Source organism: Anopheles merus, chromosome 2R, assembly GCF_017562075.2.
Source record: "Anopheles merus strain MAF chromosome 2R, AmerM5.1, whole genome shotgun sequence".
NCBI lineage: Eukaryota > Metazoa > Arthropoda > Insecta > Diptera > Culicidae > Anopheles > Anopheles merus.
The window spans coordinates 17,821,390-17,841,195 of NC_054082.1; the positions used below are offsets into that span (position 1 = coordinate 17,821,390).

General features: G+C 46.9%; 2 protein-coding genes across 7 annotated transcripts; both read left to right on the plus strand.

Annotated features, from left to right (window-relative positions):
* The first annotated feature begins 1,421 nt into the window (after window positions 1-1,421).
* Window positions 1,422-12,055, plus strand: LOC121590570 (endothelin-converting enzyme 2). The gene is made up of 13 exons (XM_041910359.1): window positions 1,422-1,553; window positions 2,492-2,545; window positions 4,023-4,291; window positions 7,047-7,140; window positions 7,301-7,395; window positions 7,472-8,036; window positions 8,096-8,369; window positions 9,020-9,700; window positions 9,821-9,980; window positions 10,208-10,256; window positions 10,872-10,939; window positions 11,034-11,164; window positions 11,251-12,055. Exons 3-13 carry the CDS (start codon window positions 4,240-4,242, stop codon window positions 11,590-11,592), a joined length of 2,511 nt encoding a protein of 836 aa, XP_041766293.1. The 5' UTR covers window positions 1,422-1,553; window positions 2,492-2,545; window positions 4,023-4,239; the 3' UTR covers window positions 11,593-12,055.
* Window positions 12,056-12,341: 286 nt separating this feature from the next.
* Window positions 12,342-19,366, plus strand: LOC121590084 (cdc42 homolog). Of its 6 annotated transcripts, XM_041909467.1 has the most exons (6): window positions 12,342-12,421; window positions 12,538-12,741; window positions 16,089-16,363; window positions 16,454-16,563; window positions 16,664-16,861; window positions 16,961-19,366. In XM_041909467.1, exons 3-6 carry the CDS (start codon window positions 16,186-16,188, stop codon window positions 17,048-17,050), a joined length of 576 nt encoding a protein of 191 aa, XP_041765401.1. In that variant the 5' UTR covers window positions 12,342-12,421; window positions 12,538-12,741; window positions 16,089-16,185; the 3' UTR covers window positions 17,051-19,366. The 6 variants fall into 6 exon arrangements, with proteins under 6 accessions (XP_041765401.1, XP_041765402.1, XP_041765403.1 ...); XM_041909468.1 differs by lacking the exons at window positions 12,342-12,421; window positions 12,538-12,741 and adding an exon at window positions 12,772-12,985; XM_041909469.1 differs by lacking the exons at window positions 12,342-12,421; window positions 12,538-12,741 and adding an exon at window positions 13,052-13,213.
* The last annotated feature ends 440 nt before the right edge of the window (window positions 19,367-19,806 follow it).

Consider the following 19,806-nt stretch of genomic DNA (forward strand, 5'->3'; position numbering starts at 1 on the left):
ATTTTCTGCACGAATCGTATCAAATAAATGATAAAGCGTATAAAAGTACTCAATTAAATAAAAAATTCCGAGTAATTAATAGTACTTTAGTCATAAAAACGTGAAATTCGACTTACGCGGATTAGTCGGGAACGTAGAAACCGCGAAACTCGGGAACAGACTGTATAAGGGAATACCTGAATGGAAATAACCACTGTATTTTCCGATACATTTAAAGTATTTCAATTAATTGGTGATCTTATCGAGTTTAATGCCAATCTTTAGCAAAAAATAATATGATACTGTAGCCGGTACTCATTATGTCTTATTATCGGCTGCACTATAAAACATTTGAACTACCAAAAAAAATCAATACTGCACACTTTTAAAAACTGCCATTGCCAACGATGTAAAAGTAGCATCGGAAAGTAATAAAGCTGAACTCATTAACATCTCTCTTAGCTCGCATGATTTTGCAATTGCTTTTGTGCGAATTTGCTTTATCCCTCCTTTGAAGATCGTGCAAAAAGTAAAACTGTGTCAGTAGGACTGCTTGGCGTGCATCAATAACCTGTCGATGAATGGGCAACACTTACTTAACTTTCCTGTGTTCATTCGACTTTTTTGAAACGTATAACATCAAACAGCAAGCATAATTAATAAATGCATTTAATGAGCTGAACCAGCTGCAGTAAAGGGGACATCATTAAAAGAGCAGCTCCATTAAAATGAAGCAAAACCTTGAATATGTTTGATGATCACTGCTGCCACCTCCTGCCGGTCATCCTGTAATCCGCACTAAACTGCAGGCAAATCCCGGTTACGGTGCGGAATGAAAGCAACAATTACGAATCATACCCAAATCCCATCCTTTACCATCTCCCCACCAAACCCCTTCTTTGCACCGGCCCGGGGTAAACGTACATCCCCCGGGGCATGTTTGCAGAAGGTTGTATCGTTTGCTGTTGTTGTTGTTGTCATCGTCGTCACGCTACATGGAATCGCTGCCCCCACCTGCATTTTACTAAACAACAAACAGATAGGAGCTAATAATAGAGCGCTAGCCTTAAAAGCCGGCCCCATTCGAGAGAAACGCCATCCACACACACACACAAACATTGCTAGCTGGATTACCCCCGTATGGGTGAGAATGCATGTACCGGACGAGCCTGGACTGCGGCATTATTCGATACGCCGCTACGGTCAGGATATCGTGCTGGTGCGGCCTAGGATATACACGCCGCGGTCGCGGTATTGTTCGTCCTTCGAACCCGCGTCCATGACAGTCATCGTCATTCAATGGAAATATAATGGTAGCACCAACCCCGTACCAACCCTCCTTACCACTCTCCCCTTCCCTCCCCCGAATGTTTCGGTCGACCGTGTTCGGTTTTGTGCACATTGGAGCGGCGACCGTCCGGACAGTCGCGGTGCATCGCCGACACGGCACGGTTACCACTCCCTGGGAGCACTCGGAACGTCGACCGGCTTCACACCGGGCTGCCGAACCATTACCGGGCGAGGCCTGTACGGGGAAGTGCTTGACTACTACTTCCTGCAAGTGCACTTACAAAGTTCGTATTGTGTATTATCGCCTGCGTTCTATATCTTTTTGTGCTGTTTTGTTTTTAAAAACTCACTCCCGGTGATACATTGGTTTGGTGCAGAATTTTCGAATTTTAGCTCCCTCATTGTTCCTCCTTTCCTGTCGCGCCTGGTTTCACTTTGACGGCCTTGACACAGTTGCCACGGTCGGCAAAAGTGGTGTCGTAGGTATCGTAAGGAGCCGGAGAAACCTTAGTGTATGAGAGCAGGGCAGCCAAGGCAGGCAAGGAGAGGCCGTGTTGTGTGCCGATAATATTATGGCGATTGTAAACAATCTGGGCGATTTAGTGTTTCGCAAACAACGTTTCCAACAGTACAGTACAGTGTGAGCATGGAACCAAAGAGACACGGATCTCTCTGTCAGTGTGTGTGTGTGTGTGTGTGTGTGTTTGTGTGTGTGTGTTCTTCCGTACTTTAGCCCAGTTCAGCCCAAATATATCTGCCCAAGTCCTTCAGGCGCCCCTATAATAAGGGCTGCAAATAAATAAACTTCCGTCACAAAGCGTTCCCGGTATCCTTGGTTTCCCCTTTGCCCGCCGTACCTAGATACTCGCGTAAAGCTGCTTAATAATGTTAAATGCCCCTTCGCTTCCTGGTTTGTTAGTCTTTTACGGTACGCGTAATTGTCGATCGAGTGCCCACAGCGGAAGTCCTCGCTTAAACGCCATCCACCAATCGACACACCGGTTGCCAATCTGCAAACAGTAGTAAAACGCTTAGTATTAGTGGAGTGTTTTGTTTTGTTTACTGCGTGGCCCTGGGTACGGGGATATCAATTGTGTACATATGTACAGTGGGCTACAGATTTTATGGTGCAGCTGCATGGAGAATAGTATTTCAAAATAAGAAGCTTTGTAGCATTAAGAAAGAACAATTTCATTCTAGCAACGTTGTTTTTTTTTTGCAGTCATTTGTGCGCAAAGATATGCAAATATGTTTGTAAATGTGAATTTGACCATCTGTAAGTAAATTATTGTACACCATAAAGCGACTAATTGTATTTGATGGTACATTAACTTTGTATTTGCAATTATCGTAACCATTTCCTTAGCTAGCCACTAAACATGTTGATGGCAAATGACGCATCATATTATTCTGAGCTTCTGCGACATAAATGTGTCTTACTTTGTTGACCAAGTTTAGACCAAACGCATTTAAAAAAAAACCCAAAATCAAACATTTAGTTCAACGCCTTAGATTTTACTTTGCATGAGCAACAAAAGCCATTGGCATTCTCAGGCTCGGTAAAAATAAAGAAAAAACTATCTATTTCGACCATACAACTTATAGTAATAAGAGAAAAAACGGAATCAATGGCAAGTCGTACATTCTAGCCACATTGCAAACAACTAACAATTAATGAACAAGATCATGTTAAGGACGAGATGTGGTAAAGAATTAATCTTTTAATTAATTTTTTTTTTAATTTTTAATTTTAATCTTTTAATTAATTAATTTTTACTATGTTTTACGTTCGTGTTTACGTTTACTTCAATACTTCCTCCTTCATTATCTTGGTATCTTATATTTTTTTCAACAAGCGTACAATGGATAGAATAAATCAAACAATCACCCTACAAAACTTTCTTGTACAGTAAAAATCATATGGAGCCGTACCATTTATTCAGTGAGTCACTGTGCACCATTTCCTTGCCACGGAGCTTTACCACGGAGGTCCCTTTTAAACTATGCATTGCGCCCGAGCAACTCCCTGTGTAAACAATTCCAACAAGTCACCCAGTCACTAGTACACCGGCATTAGGCTAAAGTAACGTTTGGCTTTTTTTTTGTTCTTCTTCGGCCTTTTCGCTGCTCTACCATCCTCCCAGCACCTAATGCCCTTTGGTGGAAATTAATCCCAGTTGTTGATATATTGTGTCAACAGACACGGAACATCCACGTGCAAGGCAAGGACAAAAAAGTAACGCTAAAGTGCATGTAAATAATGCAGCGGACAAGGAAGAGAAAGAGAGAGAGAGAGAGATAGAGCGAGAGAGAACAAAATCAAATTGGCCCCAGAAATGACACACAGATGAGCTGGGCTTATAGTGGAAAATGGCACTTTTGCATGTTTCACGTAATCAAAGTACAATATACACACAAAACACAGCAGGCCTGGAAGTGAACGCACTTTATCGCCATGCAATCCATCTCTAGCGTTATCGATCGACAATACCATGCCGTAAAGCACATTTTCATACACACACATATATGATAAAAAACGCGATAGGAATCGGTTTTCTTTTTTGTTAAACTTTATCACTTTTTCGGGATGGGACCGAACCGAGTAGCGTTTTTTTTTTTTTTGGCATGTTTTCCCTGAACTGTTCTAGTTCTGTAAACAATATTTTGTTTTTCTTCTTTCTATTGTTGTTTATGTTGTTGTTGTTAATGATGATTTGCTGTCCATCCACCATTGTTTGCGATCTTCTCAACAGCCGCCTTTAAGCTCCCTTCGCAACATGAAACGGCCGTAAAATCGGACCGTAAAAAGGCAGGAAATTAACGGCCTGCAGCAAACAGCAGCAGCAACAACAACAGCAGCAGTAGAAGCGTTGATAGCGGCATCATCCTTTAGTGCCTTAGTAAACAACCCCTTTTAGCCTTAGCCTTCCGGGTCCGAACGCAGACACACACAGCAGCAGCAGCAGCAGCATGTCGACGCAACGTATTTGGACGACCGACAGCAACCACAGAACAGATTACGGTACGTTGTCTTGCTATAAACGTGTGTGTGTGTATGCTTGTGAGTGTGTTTGTGATGTTTTTAATTACAGTAAATTTGCACGCTTTGATTTGCTTCCTGAGTTTCGCACAGTTTTATGGTATCCCATCGCACTGGTATTAATCGTCACTATGGACCTTCCTCGACGGGATTGACCCTCAAAAACGCTCAAAACGCAAAAACAAAACCAAAATGCTAACGAAACACCCACTGTTCCCTAGACCCAAGAGCTGTGGTGAATTGAACCACGAACGGTAGACAAAAAAATGCGCAAAATAAATAAACAAAACCGCACGCGCTCTTCTCGATAGTTGTTTTTAAACATGACATTTCCCAGAACATATTCACTAACAGACTCTGCCCAGATCTTTCAAACATCCCCCAGTGTGTCCTTTCGTGTGCCTTTTTTTTATTATATTCCTTTCTTGTCGTCGTACTACGATGAAGAAAATCGCTCCCAATGCTCGACCAGAGCCATCGCCATCGCCATCGTTTGATCTGCGCACATTTGGCACACGGTACAGAGTGCGGTGGGTAAAGTTGGCTTTCTCGGAAAACCATGGCCAGCTACGATACCGTTTCGGATCTTTGTCTTGTTTGGAAAAACTAATAAACCTAAAATGTGTGTGTGTGTGTGTGTGATAAGGGGGAAGGGAGCAAGTGTGGAAGCAATCTATCAAAGATGGCCAATAAAGGAAGGAAATGGGATCAAACCGTTGAATGGCTGCCCACTAGTCGGAGCCTGAGCAAATAGAGAAATTTGAGTGGGTAGAGGGGGGGGGGGGACGGAGAGGGGTTACGGTACCGAAAGGGCAGGGTAGACCCAGGATACCGGGACGGACGTCGGCATCCGGCGAGCTCTTACGAATCACAGGTGTAGTAAGTAGGTGCGTAACGTTTATTATGCATGATAAAAGCATCTTTTCGGTAGAAATGTGTTCACATAATGAGAGCACACATACATGTGCGCATGCAGCATGCCATAGTCACTCCGATTGCTATGGCCCTGCTAGGAAGGAATTTTTCTTTTTTCTTTTTATTTTCCACCCCTTTTTTGTGACACACGTTAGAAAGCTTCCCACGAGCCTGAACTGAGAGCGGGGGCTTTGGCACAGTTTTAAATGGTGTGACCGGGTGCTGGAAATTAAACATAAATCCACTTTTGCCACAACATTCAGAATAGAGTTTTGGATTGCTTCCATTTGTGCAGAAGCAACGAAATGCGTTCCATTTTTATTGTTATTGTTGCTGAAGTACGAAATTAATTTTCATTCAAATTAAAAGCAAACACGCTTAACCTCAAACACTGCCACGTGTGTAGCCTGATTAGCAACTCAAGCGAGGGTTGTAAACAGTCAAATACAAAAACCAAAAAAAAAAAGCAATCTAATGTGAGAATCTAAACAGCTGACTGCTGCGCCCTGCACCGAGAATGTTGAAATATTTTCAAACAACCGCATTCAGCATGCTCAGCTATAACGCCGCGCTATAGCCAGCTATGTACCACGTATACGTACAAATTATGCATGCATCTGGCCGGGTCAATAAACCTGCCGGCTTCGGGCCCCCACAAACCCCCTATCAACTGGAGAGGGGAAGGAAAAAAAAGGCCGCGAGGGAAATTGAACCAATGCTCAGTACGAGGATACGTTTCGCCCAGCGTGGGTCATTCGCCTTTTCCGCCCGTTACACCCGTTACACGGCCGTTATTGGTGTTATAATTTTTTTTTCTTCTTCTTTATTTTCGCTTGCAACAGAGGAATGGGCAGGCATAATTGTATCTGTCAACCAACTGACCACAAATGCGAACAACGTGCCGTGCCGTGGGTCATGCTGAGCTTTGGCACAAAACCCTAATTTATCCAACCGTCTCGCCCTTTCTAGTTCAGTGCCTGTAGTACATCAGGGCAGGGTTCTACATGGGGATGAACAGGAACTGTTAAGTGCTCGCAGTGGACAGTGCGGCTGACAGTTGTCCTGACCTGATTGTAGCCGGTCGAATTAACTAATAGCTCGTAAGGGCTAGAGATTTGTTTTTTTTCCGAAAAAGTGGTCGATGGGAGAGATGGCCCCGTGATTCCGTGCCCGTTCCGTGCTGTTGGTGGCGAATTCTCGCTAATGCGTCATAAATACGAAAGTTGTTTGGCTTTTGGTTAATTAGGTTTTTAATTTGCCCCGTCTAGGCGCATTACTTTAATGTAACGTGAAACGTGGCACGCGTTTCTGGGGAATCTGCCGCTCCAGCGATGTTGCTTCCTGTTCTGCAGGAAATAATTCCACTAATTTTATTTAATCTCGCACATACCTCATACCACGAATGCGTAGCGCCCGCGCCACCGGCCCTTTCTTGCGAAATCCCCAAACCAACCCAAATGAGCGAGTAATTAGAATGTTTAGTTCGCAGCACAGTTCATCACGACGAGCCGAAGCCAGTTCTGCTGAAAGTGCGCAAATTAAAGCTCTTTTCCTGGGCTGGCAACGGGGTTTGTGCGCGCCTGCACTGGCAAGCAATTCTTTCCCCCACGCTTCCGGAAACCGGTTTTCTCCCATTGATTAAAGCAAAGCAAGCCAGAGCCAGACTAGCCAGAGCTAGTAATTAGCTTTAAAAGTTTGCTAACCTTCGTCAAATGTGTCGCGCCACCACTCTCTGGTCCCGGTGGCGTGCTGGTCGAGAGTAGCGTCCCCGGAAGAGCCAGAGTGTGTCCTTTAGCTTCCCATTCCTTCCAATTCCTTCCAGGGCATGAGTCAGAGAAGAGCTCCGTCACCCATCCGCACACCGTGCCGCCGCCGCCGCCGGCCGGAAATCCCTACCTAATCGGTATCCAATCAAGGTAATGCAAGGACTTCCTTCCCGCGATTAGTTGCGCTACATCGTATCGCCATTAACGCCATTCTTTTCATCTCACGTTCCCGCACGCCCTCCCCTGATGTGTCACCAACACGTTCTCTCCCAAAATTCTTCCTCCCTCCCCGGGGGCTCACCATCTCCAGATTCCGGCGACGGTATTATCACAAATCGATAGTATTACTTCTGCTGCTGGTTATCTTCATCCTGACGATCGCTATCATAGTAATAGCATGCTTGCGTGAGTACCCATCCAGCCCAATGTTACGCCGTCATCATCATCATCATCATCATTGCTTCAACCATTCCAATTTCAGTCCACTTTCCGCCCGAAATCTGCCACAGTGCGGACTGTCTCCGGTCGGCGGCCGCCCTCAAGCACAGCATGGACCTGACGGTGGACCCGTGCGAGGACTTTTACCAGTACGCGTGCGGCAACTGGGAGGACGAGCATCCGCGCCCCGACACGTACGTCAGCTTCGATTGGTTCAGCGAGCGGCAGGCGAAGATTTTGCGCAACATCCGCCACTATCTGCAGGCGAACAGTAGCGCGCTCGACCCGAAACCGGTCGTGCAGGCCCGCACCATGTATGCGGCCTGCCTGAACCTCACTGCCATGGATCGGCTCGGCTATGGGCCGGTGTTTAAGTATCTGAAACAGTTCCAGCTTCCCCCGTACCCGTCGCTGCTGAACGTGACCGAGGGACCGGAATCGGCCCCCTTTCAGGGCTATGGGTTCGATTGGGTCAGGTCGCTGGCGAAGATCAAGCAGCTGCTCGGGATGGACATCTTCATCGGGCTGGATGTGTATCCGGATCCGCGGCACCGGGACTACAACCGGCTGGTGCTGGGAACGCCCGAGAGTGGATCGGATTTGCCATTGTAAGTGGGTGCGCTCGTATAATGGTGGTCAAATTAATTACTTAATTAATTGTACCCAGCAACACGGACATTCTGAGACACATCCGGCGGGGGCGAACGCACCGCAAGCTAATGGTCAGTGCGGACGATGAAGCAGATGGCGAGAGCGATGGCGAGGAGGTGGAGGACGCTGATGACGAGGTGGGACCGCTGACTGCTTACAAAAAGTTCATGATCGGTGTGATGAAGCTGTTGGTGAACAGTACCGACCCGACAATCAAGGTAGAATCGTTTAACGCACAGTTCGAGAGGGCGGCCACGATTGTGGTACAGTTTTCGGACTCGATCTCTAAGGTTAGTGCCGAGGGAAATCGGATTTAGATTCATGAATATGAAGGAATCTTCAAAGTCAATCAAGGAATCAGAATCTAACGTTTTGAGACTCACGAATCTATAAAGAGTTGTTTTCTCGCTTAAATGTTATGAATCTCGAACGATGCATGAAACTTTAATTGATCCCTTAAGATTAATGATTTCATGTTTGAATACGTCAAATGTCATGAATCTCAAGAGTCATGAACCTCCACAGATATGAGCCTTAAGATTCATGAGTCTCAAGAATCATTAGTCCTAAGAGTCAATGGCTTCACGAGTCATGAGTCTCAAGCACCTCAATTTGCGAGAGTCAAAAACCTCAAGACTCATCAAAGATTCATGAACATCTAACTAATCACAAAACTCTTAAGATTCATGAACGTGTGATTACTTATGAATTCCAAATGATTCTGAAAAAAAAATCAGTAGACCACTAATCAGGAATCATTGGAGATTTCTCAGAGATTTATGAGCTTTTAGAAATCTGATTGGTTTTCCAATTTACTCAACATTTAAGTTTCATATTAATAAATCTTTAAAAAAGCTTCTTTAAGTAAGATACTAGTAGCTGTCTTCTATGTCTACGAACCTTCCTATAAATCCCATTTGCTTCCCTGTCTGATTACCAGTTCAACCGTGAAGCAGAGAACGCATCCCGCAGCACCAACGTAGAGGATCGACTCAACCTACAGGACATCGTGTACTACACCGTAGCAGACCTGCAAAACATCACCGACACGCACCTAGCGCCAAAGGATCCGCTCCCGATCTGGGAGCGTCTGCTGTCCAGCGTGTTCGAGGGCATCCCGGAGGCACAGCTCAACCTACAGGACGAGCTAATCCTCACCAGCAATGCGGACCTCCTCTACCTCAAGCTGCTCGTCGACTATCTCGCCGTAACGCCACTCGCCCACATCGAGCTGTACATCTGGTGGACGGTGGTCGAGGAGCTGATCCTGCACACCACGCTCGAAGTACGGAAGCTGTACTACGACTACTACAAATCGATCGCCCCCTCCGATGGGTTCAGCTCGCGGACGCTCTACTGTACCGGCACGGTGAACCGCCTGCTCGGCATGGCCGTAAGCTACGCCATCTCGAGCGACAACTTTACGCGGGACACGAAACCGCGCGTGCAGGACATGCTGCGCTACATACGCACCGCGTTCGAGGGACTGGTGCGCGACACCACGTGGATGGATTGGCCTACGAAGCAGTCGACGCTGCGCAAATCGCAAGCGATGCGAAGCCTGATTGGCTTCCCCGACTGGATACTGGACCATCGGGAGCTGGAGCAGCATTACAGTGGGGTAAGAGTAACGCCATTGCGAGGGGGAAAAAACGGGCGCACCATTAGGTGGGCATCGATTGGGGCGACCGACAAAATCAAAACTGATTGGGGTGTTTTGTTTTCCTCCACCCCACGACAGTTGCAAGTTAACGAGAGCACCCACCTGGACAACATGATGCAAGAGGTACAGCGTAAAAACATCATCAAACTGCGCCGCTGGCGCCAGAAGCACGAGCTCAGCTGGGAAACGTTGCCCACCAACGTGAACGCGTTTCACACATTCCAAGAAAATGCGATAAGTACGTAAGGAAGGGCCAACGCAAAGGGCCTTTTTCGGAACCCCTTTCCTTTCCACGGTCGGTTCAGGTCGGGTCTGACCGAGATCGCGTTTCGGTGTGGGATATGCTGTGCTAACTTTGGTTTGTTGTACTTTTTTTGTTTTGTTTCTTTTTTCTTTATATGGTTTTGTGGCTTTTCCGCCACACAATCCTGTCGATGCCCCTGGCCGATGCTTGCGCCTTTGCAGCCATACCGATTGCAATCCTGCAGTACCCGTTCTACCATCTAGGATTGGAGTAAGGATCTTCAACATGAAACCGAAACAAGAAAAAGAAATTACACTTCTACCCACTGTGCACTGCTGCACACACACACACAAATTTACGCACAACGAAAGAAAAGCACAGACGTACTGGTTTGACGAGTAAAGAACGCAACGCTTACGCACGGCGATTCACCACACCACGCAGTTTTCATGAAGGTTGCTGAACCGCCTTGAGACGCTGCAGGCAGACCGGTGGAAACCGAAATGATTGCTCGCTACGCACGTGCTGCCCACGTAGGATGCACACAACATCGTTTTGTTCACATAAACTCACCGCCCTGAACGGAAAAGTTGTACCCGTTGTAGGAGCCACATACGCTAGAACAGAATGAAACAGTGAAAACGCCCTAAAGTATGCAATTTCGCTCAACACAACACGCTTAAAGCTATGCAATCCGCACAACGAGGTTAATCGACTGTTTTGGAGGATTATGCTTTGTCTGTGTTTGTTGTTTTGAAATGAAAGCAAGCGTAGTTTCCCTTCTGGGCGGGGGAGGGTTTACGATACACCCGCTGTGCCGTTCATTGAAGCTCTATTTTGATATTCGCTTTCTTCTCCCCCCCCCCCCATTCGCTGCTTTCCAAGAGCACTAAACTATGGTGCGCTGGGAACAATCCTTGGGCACGAGCTAACGCACGGCTTCGACGACAGTGGTAAGTGGGAGACGCCCCCGAGCTCCACCCGTTTCCCTCGTATGTAGATTAATAGTATGTATTTATTTGTTTTGCTACCTTCTCGGTGCACAAGGGCGTCAGTTCGATAAGGACGGCAATCTCGCCCAATGGTGGACGGACAGGACGGTGCAGGAGTACGTGAACCGTACCAAGTGCTTCGTGAGCCAGTACAGCCGCTACTACATACCGGAGGCGGACGATTATGTAATGGGGCGACCCGTTTGCCAGCCGTTTTTAATTAAGCGATTTGTCAACTGGCGTGTAACCGTAATTGCTGCTATCATTTGCAGATCGACGGGCTGCTGACGCTCGGCGAAAACATTGCCGACAATGGGGGCGTCCGGGAGGCGTTCCGGGCGTACCAGCTGTACGTGAAGAACGGTGGCAAGGATCCGCTGCTGCCCGGGTTCGAGCACTACACGCACGAGCAGCTGTTTTTCATCTCGTACGGCAATATATGGTGCGAGTCGCACACGCAGGCGGCGGCCAAGGCCTACCTCGACGATTCCCACTGTCCGGGGAAGTTTCGGCTGAAGGGTGTGCTGACGAACTCGCCCGAGTTTAGCGAAACGTTCAGCTGCAAGCCGGGAACGGAGATGAACCCCGGCAAGGACAAGTGTCGCATCTGGTGAGCTTGTGGCGCGCGTGATTGTGTGTGTGTGCGTATCGTGTGTCACCGCTCCTGGCGGACTCGTTGAGACAGTTGTTACCCCGTACTAGGTTTCAGTGTGAGGAATTCGCGGAAGACAGGTCACTAGCAGGAAGATATTTAAGAAGTGGTAGAGTGTGAACAAACAATTCATTATGCTGTGTTAAATGTGATACAGGCACCACAACAAACTCACAAAAAGAGGGAAGTGATACGGATGATATATGTGAAACTGTAGCAAGGGATGTTGCCCCTTTGCAATGAAAGAGAATAGGAAACAATGGGTATGTTTTTTTTTAAACAATTTGTTATCTGCATGTTAATGAGTTTATGCAAATGAAACTGTATTAAATGTCTTGCAAGAACAGCAAAATAATACCTTTGAAGTAAATGATTGGAGTGCCTCTTTGTATTTGTATGCCGTTTATTTAGTAAAATTCTTTTATTTCTTTGAATCAGTGACAGAATTCCCATGGACAATCTTGCTGAACAATTGAAAGAAATTAAATATTTGGAAACATGCAATAAAAATATGTTAAACGAAGAACAATAAATAAACACATGTGTTCCAGTGTTTATGGCAAATCAATCTTAAATCCTTTTTTTAAGAGGCGATCTGTATCTCAAAATGCCAGTCTAATTTCTACCAACGGTTTCCCTGCCCAACGGTATAAGCTTTGAATTTCAAACCCGTCTAATGACATTTGCGTTTAGATCGCTTCGGCGCGCGGCTGACGTTTCGCGACGTTTCCGAAGGTGGCCGAAGTTTGACAGCGTACGCTAAACATTTTCTCTCGCCACGGTCGTACCAGGTAAATTGAGCAGAGTTTGGCTATGAATATCTAGCCGTAATCGCAACGCATTTATCTTCATTTCCCTGCCCAGTGGTCATTTAAGAAAGAAAAACACGTTTTTTTGGTCCCTCTAGTAAAAGTGCAACCATCCTTCGCCCGTCGCCCGAAGTGCGTATTGCGAGCGAGGTGCCCTTTATCCGCTGCTTCTTCCTCTGCTACCTCTTCCTGGCTGCAGCAGCAGCAGTCGTGCTGGTGTGCCGTTGTCATAAAGTGTGAGTTTGAAGGGAGGCGGGTCCACAGCAGCACCAGCAGCAGCAGCAACACAGCAAAATAACAAGGTAAATTCAGTGCGATTTAGTGCAAAATCGACGATAAAGTGTGTCGCACATTGGTTCGGTTATCGGGTTTGGAGTGGTTTACGTGCACAAGGGAAGGGGGCTCCCGTATCTTTTGACATGAGTGTGTGCCGTCGCTAGCGTGAAGTGATGAATGCAGGCAGCAGCTTGACTCATCATCAACTTTTGGGCCGTCGTCGTCGTCGCAACTGGATGAGAGGAGAGAGTGGAAAGCGGCTGCCGTGAAGTGAGTGTGTGTGTGTGTGTGTGTGTGTGCCCCTTTTTTCTCGACTGTGCTGGGGGGAGTGTGTCTCTGCGTCATAGGAAGCAGTTTATTCTTTCAGAAAAGTCGGGAAAGAGGTGCTCTCTGCAAATATACTGAAGTCAGTTCCGGACCGAGCTTATTCCCCCGGGTTCCCCACGAACGCAGGGCCAGCTTCTTCTTTTCACACTCCCCGTGTGACTTGTGAGTTGTGTATGTGTGTTTGTGTGTGCATTAATATGTCCATGTGTGTGTGTGTGTGTGTGTGTTGGCAAAGAAACACCTAATTGTGTTTGGGCGCTGTTGATTCGAAAAATCGCAATCGGCACACGCTAATTAGGTGAAAAATATTCATCCGCCGTGCTCCGGACGTGGCCGTGTGTGTTGCCGGGTCGGCGGATGTGTCGGGTTCCTAATGAGCGGGCGAGGGGTAATCGCGGCGGTGTGGTGTCATCTCGCCCCGTCGGGACGAAGAATTTGGCCGCAGCGACGAGAGAGTGCTGCTGCTCATTTTCGTTCGTGACACAGGGGTACCAGCAGCCGGTAAAGTGTGTTGGTGCGGCTAACTGTGCCTGCTGAGTGTGGATACGTGTGTGTATGTGTGTATGCTTGTGCCATAGCGATTCGTGGCAGTGCGAGCGAAACAGCAAGCGAGCGAGAAAGTGAACGAAATAGAAGAAGAAAAAAACAGTTTCGTTCGGAAAGTGTTGAGCGTGCGGTAGAAAGAGAGGCACCACTACCACGCTATGCACACGCACTGCCCGCACGGCCAGAGCGAGAGGGGGCGAGTAAAAATGGCGTTTCTGGAATGTGATGAATTTATTATTCGTTGTCCGTTGTGTTCTCACGCCCCGTGCCCCGTCGCTGCGCTTTTACCTCCTCCACCACTGCTCTTCGCCCTGTGCTTGTCCCGTGCGGCCAGTGGGCGAAAGCTAAAGATGGGTTTCTGCTTCGAAAATGCGGCCCAACCTAAGATCTTCTCCAGTCTGAACGTATGACGACGGCGACGGTGATCTGTTGGGTGATTTTTGTGTTGTTGTTTCTTTTTTAGTTTGTTCCGTGCTGCCTTTTCCCCCCGACGGGTTCGATGAAGAATCGGCATGCATGTGTGTGTGTGTGTGTGTGTGTGTCTGGCGTCTGCATTAGGACATGCAGTTGCAGTGGAATGCTTTCTTTTGCTCAATCAAGCGTACAGTGCGCTGCAACACACCATCTGTCGTCACATTTGTGTATAGAAACTGTGTTGGAGTGCAATGGCACACGCTACCAGGCAACCAGCTGGCCGTGTGCCAAGCGCACAGGGCACGGCCTCCTGCGACTAGAAAGACGCTCAAACATACAATAATTCGCTGTTATCAGAATCAGCCCCGTAGCGTCGCTTATGTAATCGGGAAAAAAGCCTGAACCAGCTGACGGCAGTCATGAAAATTGCGTCTCATCGATAAACTCGCCCGCGAAGCAGCCGGATCCAATATTCGCATTCTACACCACCAATTCGACCGGCCCTGCCGTATGTATTGCCGATACAGATCGAATCAGCTAACATCATCCTCGTTTTTGCCAGCTGAGTCAGTTTTATCGTGCGAAACAAGAGCGAAAAGAGCCGTATCAGAACGACCCGATTTCCGCCTGGCATTGGCATGGCAGAATCATCATCTCTACCGCCAAACGGCTATTGTATGCTCGCATACAGATCTCCCAGCAGCAGCCGCCTTCCCAACTAACGCACCACCGTTCACCGTTATGATATACCCTCATTTTGCGTACCCACCTTCGCATTCACGGTTTCAGCAGCAACAGCGCCCCCTCCCCCTGGCCACGTTTGCGTTATCATGCTCAGATAACCGGTTGCGTTCTCATTCAATGCGCTAAAGATAACATTTTGCTCGAACAGCGGACGATGTGTCGGTTTTAGAGGGGTGGGGGGGGGGGGGGATGAAGGAGAAGATGGTCCATGTGTACGCACCAGAAAATTGGCCCAGACGCGGTTCGCCCCCAATGGGGTTTTGTTGAGAGAAGAAGCAAGCATCGGATCGGGCTGGAGGAACCTAACGGCTGTGTGGCATATCCGCCCAGAACATTCATCTGCGACTGCAATGGCCATTTTTGTGGAGGAGAACGTTACTAAATTTGCCAACAGTAGACCCCCGTCCAACGCCACCTTCCCCCCCCCCCCCCCCCCCACTTTACCGGCGGGTCTACTCGAGTGCGTCAATGAAGCGAATTGTATGAACAGTGATAATGGCTATCAATCGAGAGAGGGAGAGAGAGAGATAAGGCAGACAATTTTATCGTTTGCATGAGTCACGCGCGCACAACTTCTTTCGCGGTGCAGTTTTTGCGGGAGCGGGATAAGAATGAAACATATGACAATGCTCGGAAGCTTTTGCGACGAGAAAACTCACACTTATGGCAGCGTTTGTAGTGTGCGCCCTTCCTCCTTAGCAAACTGCAAACAGCAGAAAATCAATTATCGCTTCCGATCAGATCGTTTGTATTCAGCAAAGCGAGTCAAATGCGTGTAGCCGCATCGCAGTAGTCATGCTGCATCGTGACCATCGAGGGCTGTTGGTGCAATTCGCGCGGTTGTGCGTGTCACCCAGCACACTTTGATGAATAAAGCTGAAGGGGGAGGGACCAACATACATTTCCGTCAAGCCGTACTAAGTTGCTTCAATTACAACAATCAGTAGCTGCTCCATTATTGCTGGTACAAAATGTGTTCCCATTTCTTCTCCATTTGCGCTAGTTTGTTTAGTGATACGGATTTATGTGAAATATCAACATTTGCTTACAATACTAACCACTGCCGTTAGGGCCTCGTGCCTATTCCCCCTTTTTCCGTTGCAAACCAATCGGCGACATACTTGCAGCATTACGTCATGCGTCTCTTTATACAAAAGATTGGGTTTTTTTGTATTCTCACCCACAAACGTTTGATTGAGCATCTCTTGTCTGAAGTATCGATCAGACTTCAACAAACAAGCACACACATCACTTCTGACCGATCACTCGTAACCGATCAGCGGTGTATTGCAGAGATGGATAACAAAAAACTGAAATCTATTTTGCATATTTTCGCCCACAGAAGAATCAACCCGGGACGCGCGTCCACAGCCACCATACCAAGCAAAGCGTAAGCACAAACCCCACAGGCCGAGGGTTGCAGCAGCAGCAGCAGCAGAATGCAAACAATAAAGTGCGTGGTCGTTGGTGACGGTGCGGTCGGTAAGACCTGCCTGCTCATTTCCTACACGACCAACAAATTTCCATCCGAGTACGTACCGACCGTGTTCGACAACTACGCCGTCACGGTCATGATCGGTGGCGAACCCTACACGCTCGGTTTGTTTGACACAGCTGGTAAGTTTTGGGTCGCTGGTCGAGTCCTGCCGGGATTTGCTACACCAATGCGGACTTTATTCAACCAATTTCTCTTCGCATTCTCTGCAGGCCAGGAAGATTACGATCGACTACGACCACTGTCGTATCCACAGACCGATGTATTTTTAGTGTGCTTTTCCGTCGTGAGTCCCAGTTCGTTTGAAAACGTTAAAGAAAAGGTAAGCTTGGCGAGAGATTGATGGTCTCACGGGGGAGGGTGGCGAATATGGAATCCAGTAATGATCGTTTCGGTTTTCTTCTGTAATGGAACGCTTGCAGTGGGTACCAGAAATAACGCACCATTGCCAGAAAACGCCGTTCCTGCTGGTGGGCACGCAGATCGATCTGCGCGACGAAAACAGTACGCTGGAGAAGCTGGCTAAGAACAAACAAAAACCCATCACCCTCGAGCAGGGTGAGAAGCTGGCGAAGGAACTGAAGGCGGTGAAGTATGTCGAGTGTTCGGCGCTGACCCAGGTAAGCGATATGCTTGATATGGAAGATTCTTGCTTACCTCATTGTTGAATAGTTAAAGAACAAAACTAACGTTACGCTTTTTCCTGTTACCGTTTGCAGAAAGGGCTGAAGAACGTGTTCGACGAGGCAATCCTGGCGGCGCTGGAACCCCCAGAGCCGACGAAAAAGAGGAAGTGCCGATTTTTGTAAAAAAAAAAAGAAACAACTACCAACCCATTACCCGTTTTTGGTGGAGCAACAAAAATTATTTAGCACGTGGAAGGGAGAGAGAGAGAGAGGTTAGTTGTGTGGGTCGGCCACACAATAAAACATAGCTTCCTCTCATCATTGTCCTCGTCATAATCATTGGATCCTTTCTAATTATGTTCTTCTTAACTTTCGGTTTTATTCACTTTTGTCCTTTCGCCGTTGCCGCGTGCTGCGCCACGGTCGACAGGATTTTGCAGTCATTTTGAATTTTTTAGCGACGATGGAGAAAGAGAACGGCAACGCACCACCACTAAACCTAGCCAATACGTGCATGCGTGCGTGTCAGTGTGTTTTGCCCTATTTCGTTTCTTTTACTATCTTTCCCCTCTGATAAGCCTGCCGCCCGTGTGTGCCGCGTTTGTTAAGGAGGCACCCTGGAAAAAACGGGGGGAACATAATCGGGCGATGTTGTATCCGTTGCTGCTGGGTAACTAGTTCCCAACAAATCCCACACAAAATAGGGCGATGTTTATGTACGCCCCCGTACTCCTAATCCCTTCCCCCCTCGCCTCGTTACAGCAGTAATTGTTGTAAGCGTAGCAGTGTAAACAAATATGCAGAAAACACAACCTCAACAGAAATTAAAGATAGATGCTAACAAACAGAAAGGAGAAGGAACAGATATCAGCACATTGAAAACAAATCCCTATAAAACACGATTTGAGGCGAAGAACAACAAGCTCTCCGAAGCAACACACACAACTAATGATACATTTTGCTAAATTAGGTGAGCGAAGATGAAACAACTAGAAGTGAAGGTGGAGCAAAACAGTACAGAAACCTTGTTGTGCTGGGTTTCCTTACTTTTGTCACTAAAACAAAACAAAACAAAACAAAAAAAAAACTAAAAACAACAAAAAAACAAATGCAAAAGCACACACACACACACACGAAGGCTGAAACTGTGTGCAGTGTGTATAACGTGCGGGGCAAGCTTTAGCTAAGTTTGAGATTGATAAAAAAAGGCCAACATTACCTATACGATAGGGAGGGAAAGACAAAGAAAGAAAACAGTAAAAAAAATATATATACATAGCAAGCGAAGTATAAACAAGCGCATTAAATACTAAGTTTAAATACTGAACACAAATACTGACGGTGCAAAGAAACGAGCAAACTAACAAAACTAACTGAAGAGAATAGTAAAGCAGGAAGAAACAAAGCACTCCCTTCCTTTCCTTCCTTGCTCATCCTCCTCCCCAGTTCCATAGCTGCTCGATAAAGTGTTGAGCGCCTGATCGGGGTTTTTTTTTTAGGAAGACTGGACCGGTTTTCGATCATTCCTGTCCGGCTTTTGGTGCGTGAGGTATTCCAACAGTGAGGGACACCGCACCGGGGGAAAGAGAGAGATCGCAATAATACGAAAACCATACCACGACCAAAACAAAAACGGTCGATGCAGCCAGAGATGAGTACGAACACACCGACACTTTCCTCTAAACTTACACAGTTTATACAGCTTTTTTACAACATAATGTTACGAAAGTTATTAGTGTACCGATGAAAGGGGACTCAACCAAGAGAGGAAGAGCAATGGGGACAAAGAGAGACCCTTTTGTTGGGTGCGTTGCAGGACACATACGTTTGCGCAGCACCATACCGACAGTAATTTGTACACGCTGTGGTGTGTCCGGTAGAGATCAGTTGAACAGTTGTTAAAAGAACAGAAAAAGGGTATGATGAACCACAGCAAAGTGGGTGTGTTTTTTCGGATCCGCTTTCCGCCACTCCATACCTAGCAGGTTCGATGTTACGATGCATTAGCACACATTACACGCCTCGGGATATGGAACCCAGTAACGTTTATGATTCAACCCAGTATAACGTCTATCATGGTTTGATCCCGCCCGCGACAATGTGTGTGTGTGTGTGTGTAAGATAGAGCAGAGGGAAAGCACAGATTTGAGCTATGGTGAATTGAAGGTTAGAATGTTTGCCGTTTTGCAACTAACGATTTAGAGACTATTTCGTTTCACCCGGCATGTGTCGGGCGCTAATTACGTTTATTTGAATCGGTTTGTTTCGTTCGATTGGAAAGGGTATTTATTTAGTCGTTGGCCAATTGCTGTCAGCGAGTGGCAAGTGAAGGATGGAGAATAGCTTCGCTCTGGTGTGCTATTGCGTATAGCAGAGTAAACGCATTCGCATTGCTGTAAAGGGAGTTGCATACTAATTAAGGATATAATGGAAGGGATACAATCAGATAAATAGATCGAGAGGCACGCACGCACACAAACACCCTGCGTAGGCCAATTTCCTAAGAAGAAATGCCAACAGCTAGGCAACGGAAGTAGCTCGTGCGAGCTTGTTTTGAGGATTGATTGAGTTGCAGAGGAGCAGTACTGATCGTGTTTGGGTTCGAAGCAAAATCAACCAGTTCCATGTATGTATTGGTTTATGTTGTGGGTTGCATTTTACCCAGGAAGAAAAATTGGAATAAATTGTCATTGCGCACGACAAACACAAGCGACTAGACAAACGTTTCGTGTAACGTTTGTTAGTTTTTTTTTTTTTTGCATATCTGCGCATTAGAAGATGTGCTTATTTCAACAGTGTATTGCAAGTTTTCGTTATTTGTTGTAAACATCATCAGCTTCATCATCATCATTGCGCACAGTTAGAGGGATTGCGCCGTGGGACGCTCGCAGATTGTTCCCCGAGCCGTTCAACAACCGGCAATAATACCTTTTCGGACG

What these genes read in the sequence shown, in the direction of transcription:
- LOC121590570 (XM_041910359.1), top strand. Translation starts at nt 4,240, where the DNA reads ATGTCGACGCAACGTATTTGGACGACCGACAGCAACCACAGAACAGAT. An exon ending in CATAGTAATAGCATGCTTGC is followed by an intron (nt 7,396 to 7,471) that starts GTGAGTACCCAT and finishes TTCCAATTTCAG; the next exon opens with TCCACTTTCCGCCCGAAATC. An exon ending in TGGAGCAGCATTACAGTGGG is followed by an intron (nt 9,701 to 9,820) that starts GTAAGAGTAACG and finishes ACCCCACGACAG; the next exon opens with TTGCAAGTTAACGAGAGCAC.
- LOC121590084 (XM_041909467.1), top strand. Translation starts at nt 16,186, where the DNA reads ATGCAAACAATAAAGTGCGTGGTCGTTGGTGACGGTGCGGTCGGTAAG. An exon ending in CGGTTTGTTTGACACAGCTG is followed by an intron (nt 16,364 to 16,453) that starts GTAAGTTTTGGG and finishes CATTCTCTGCAG; the next exon opens with GCCAGGAAGATTACGATCGA. An exon ending in AGTGTTCGGCGCTGACCCAG is followed by an intron (nt 16,862 to 16,960) that starts GTAAGCGATATG and finishes TACCGTTTGCAG; the next exon opens with AAAGGGCTGAAGAACGTGTT.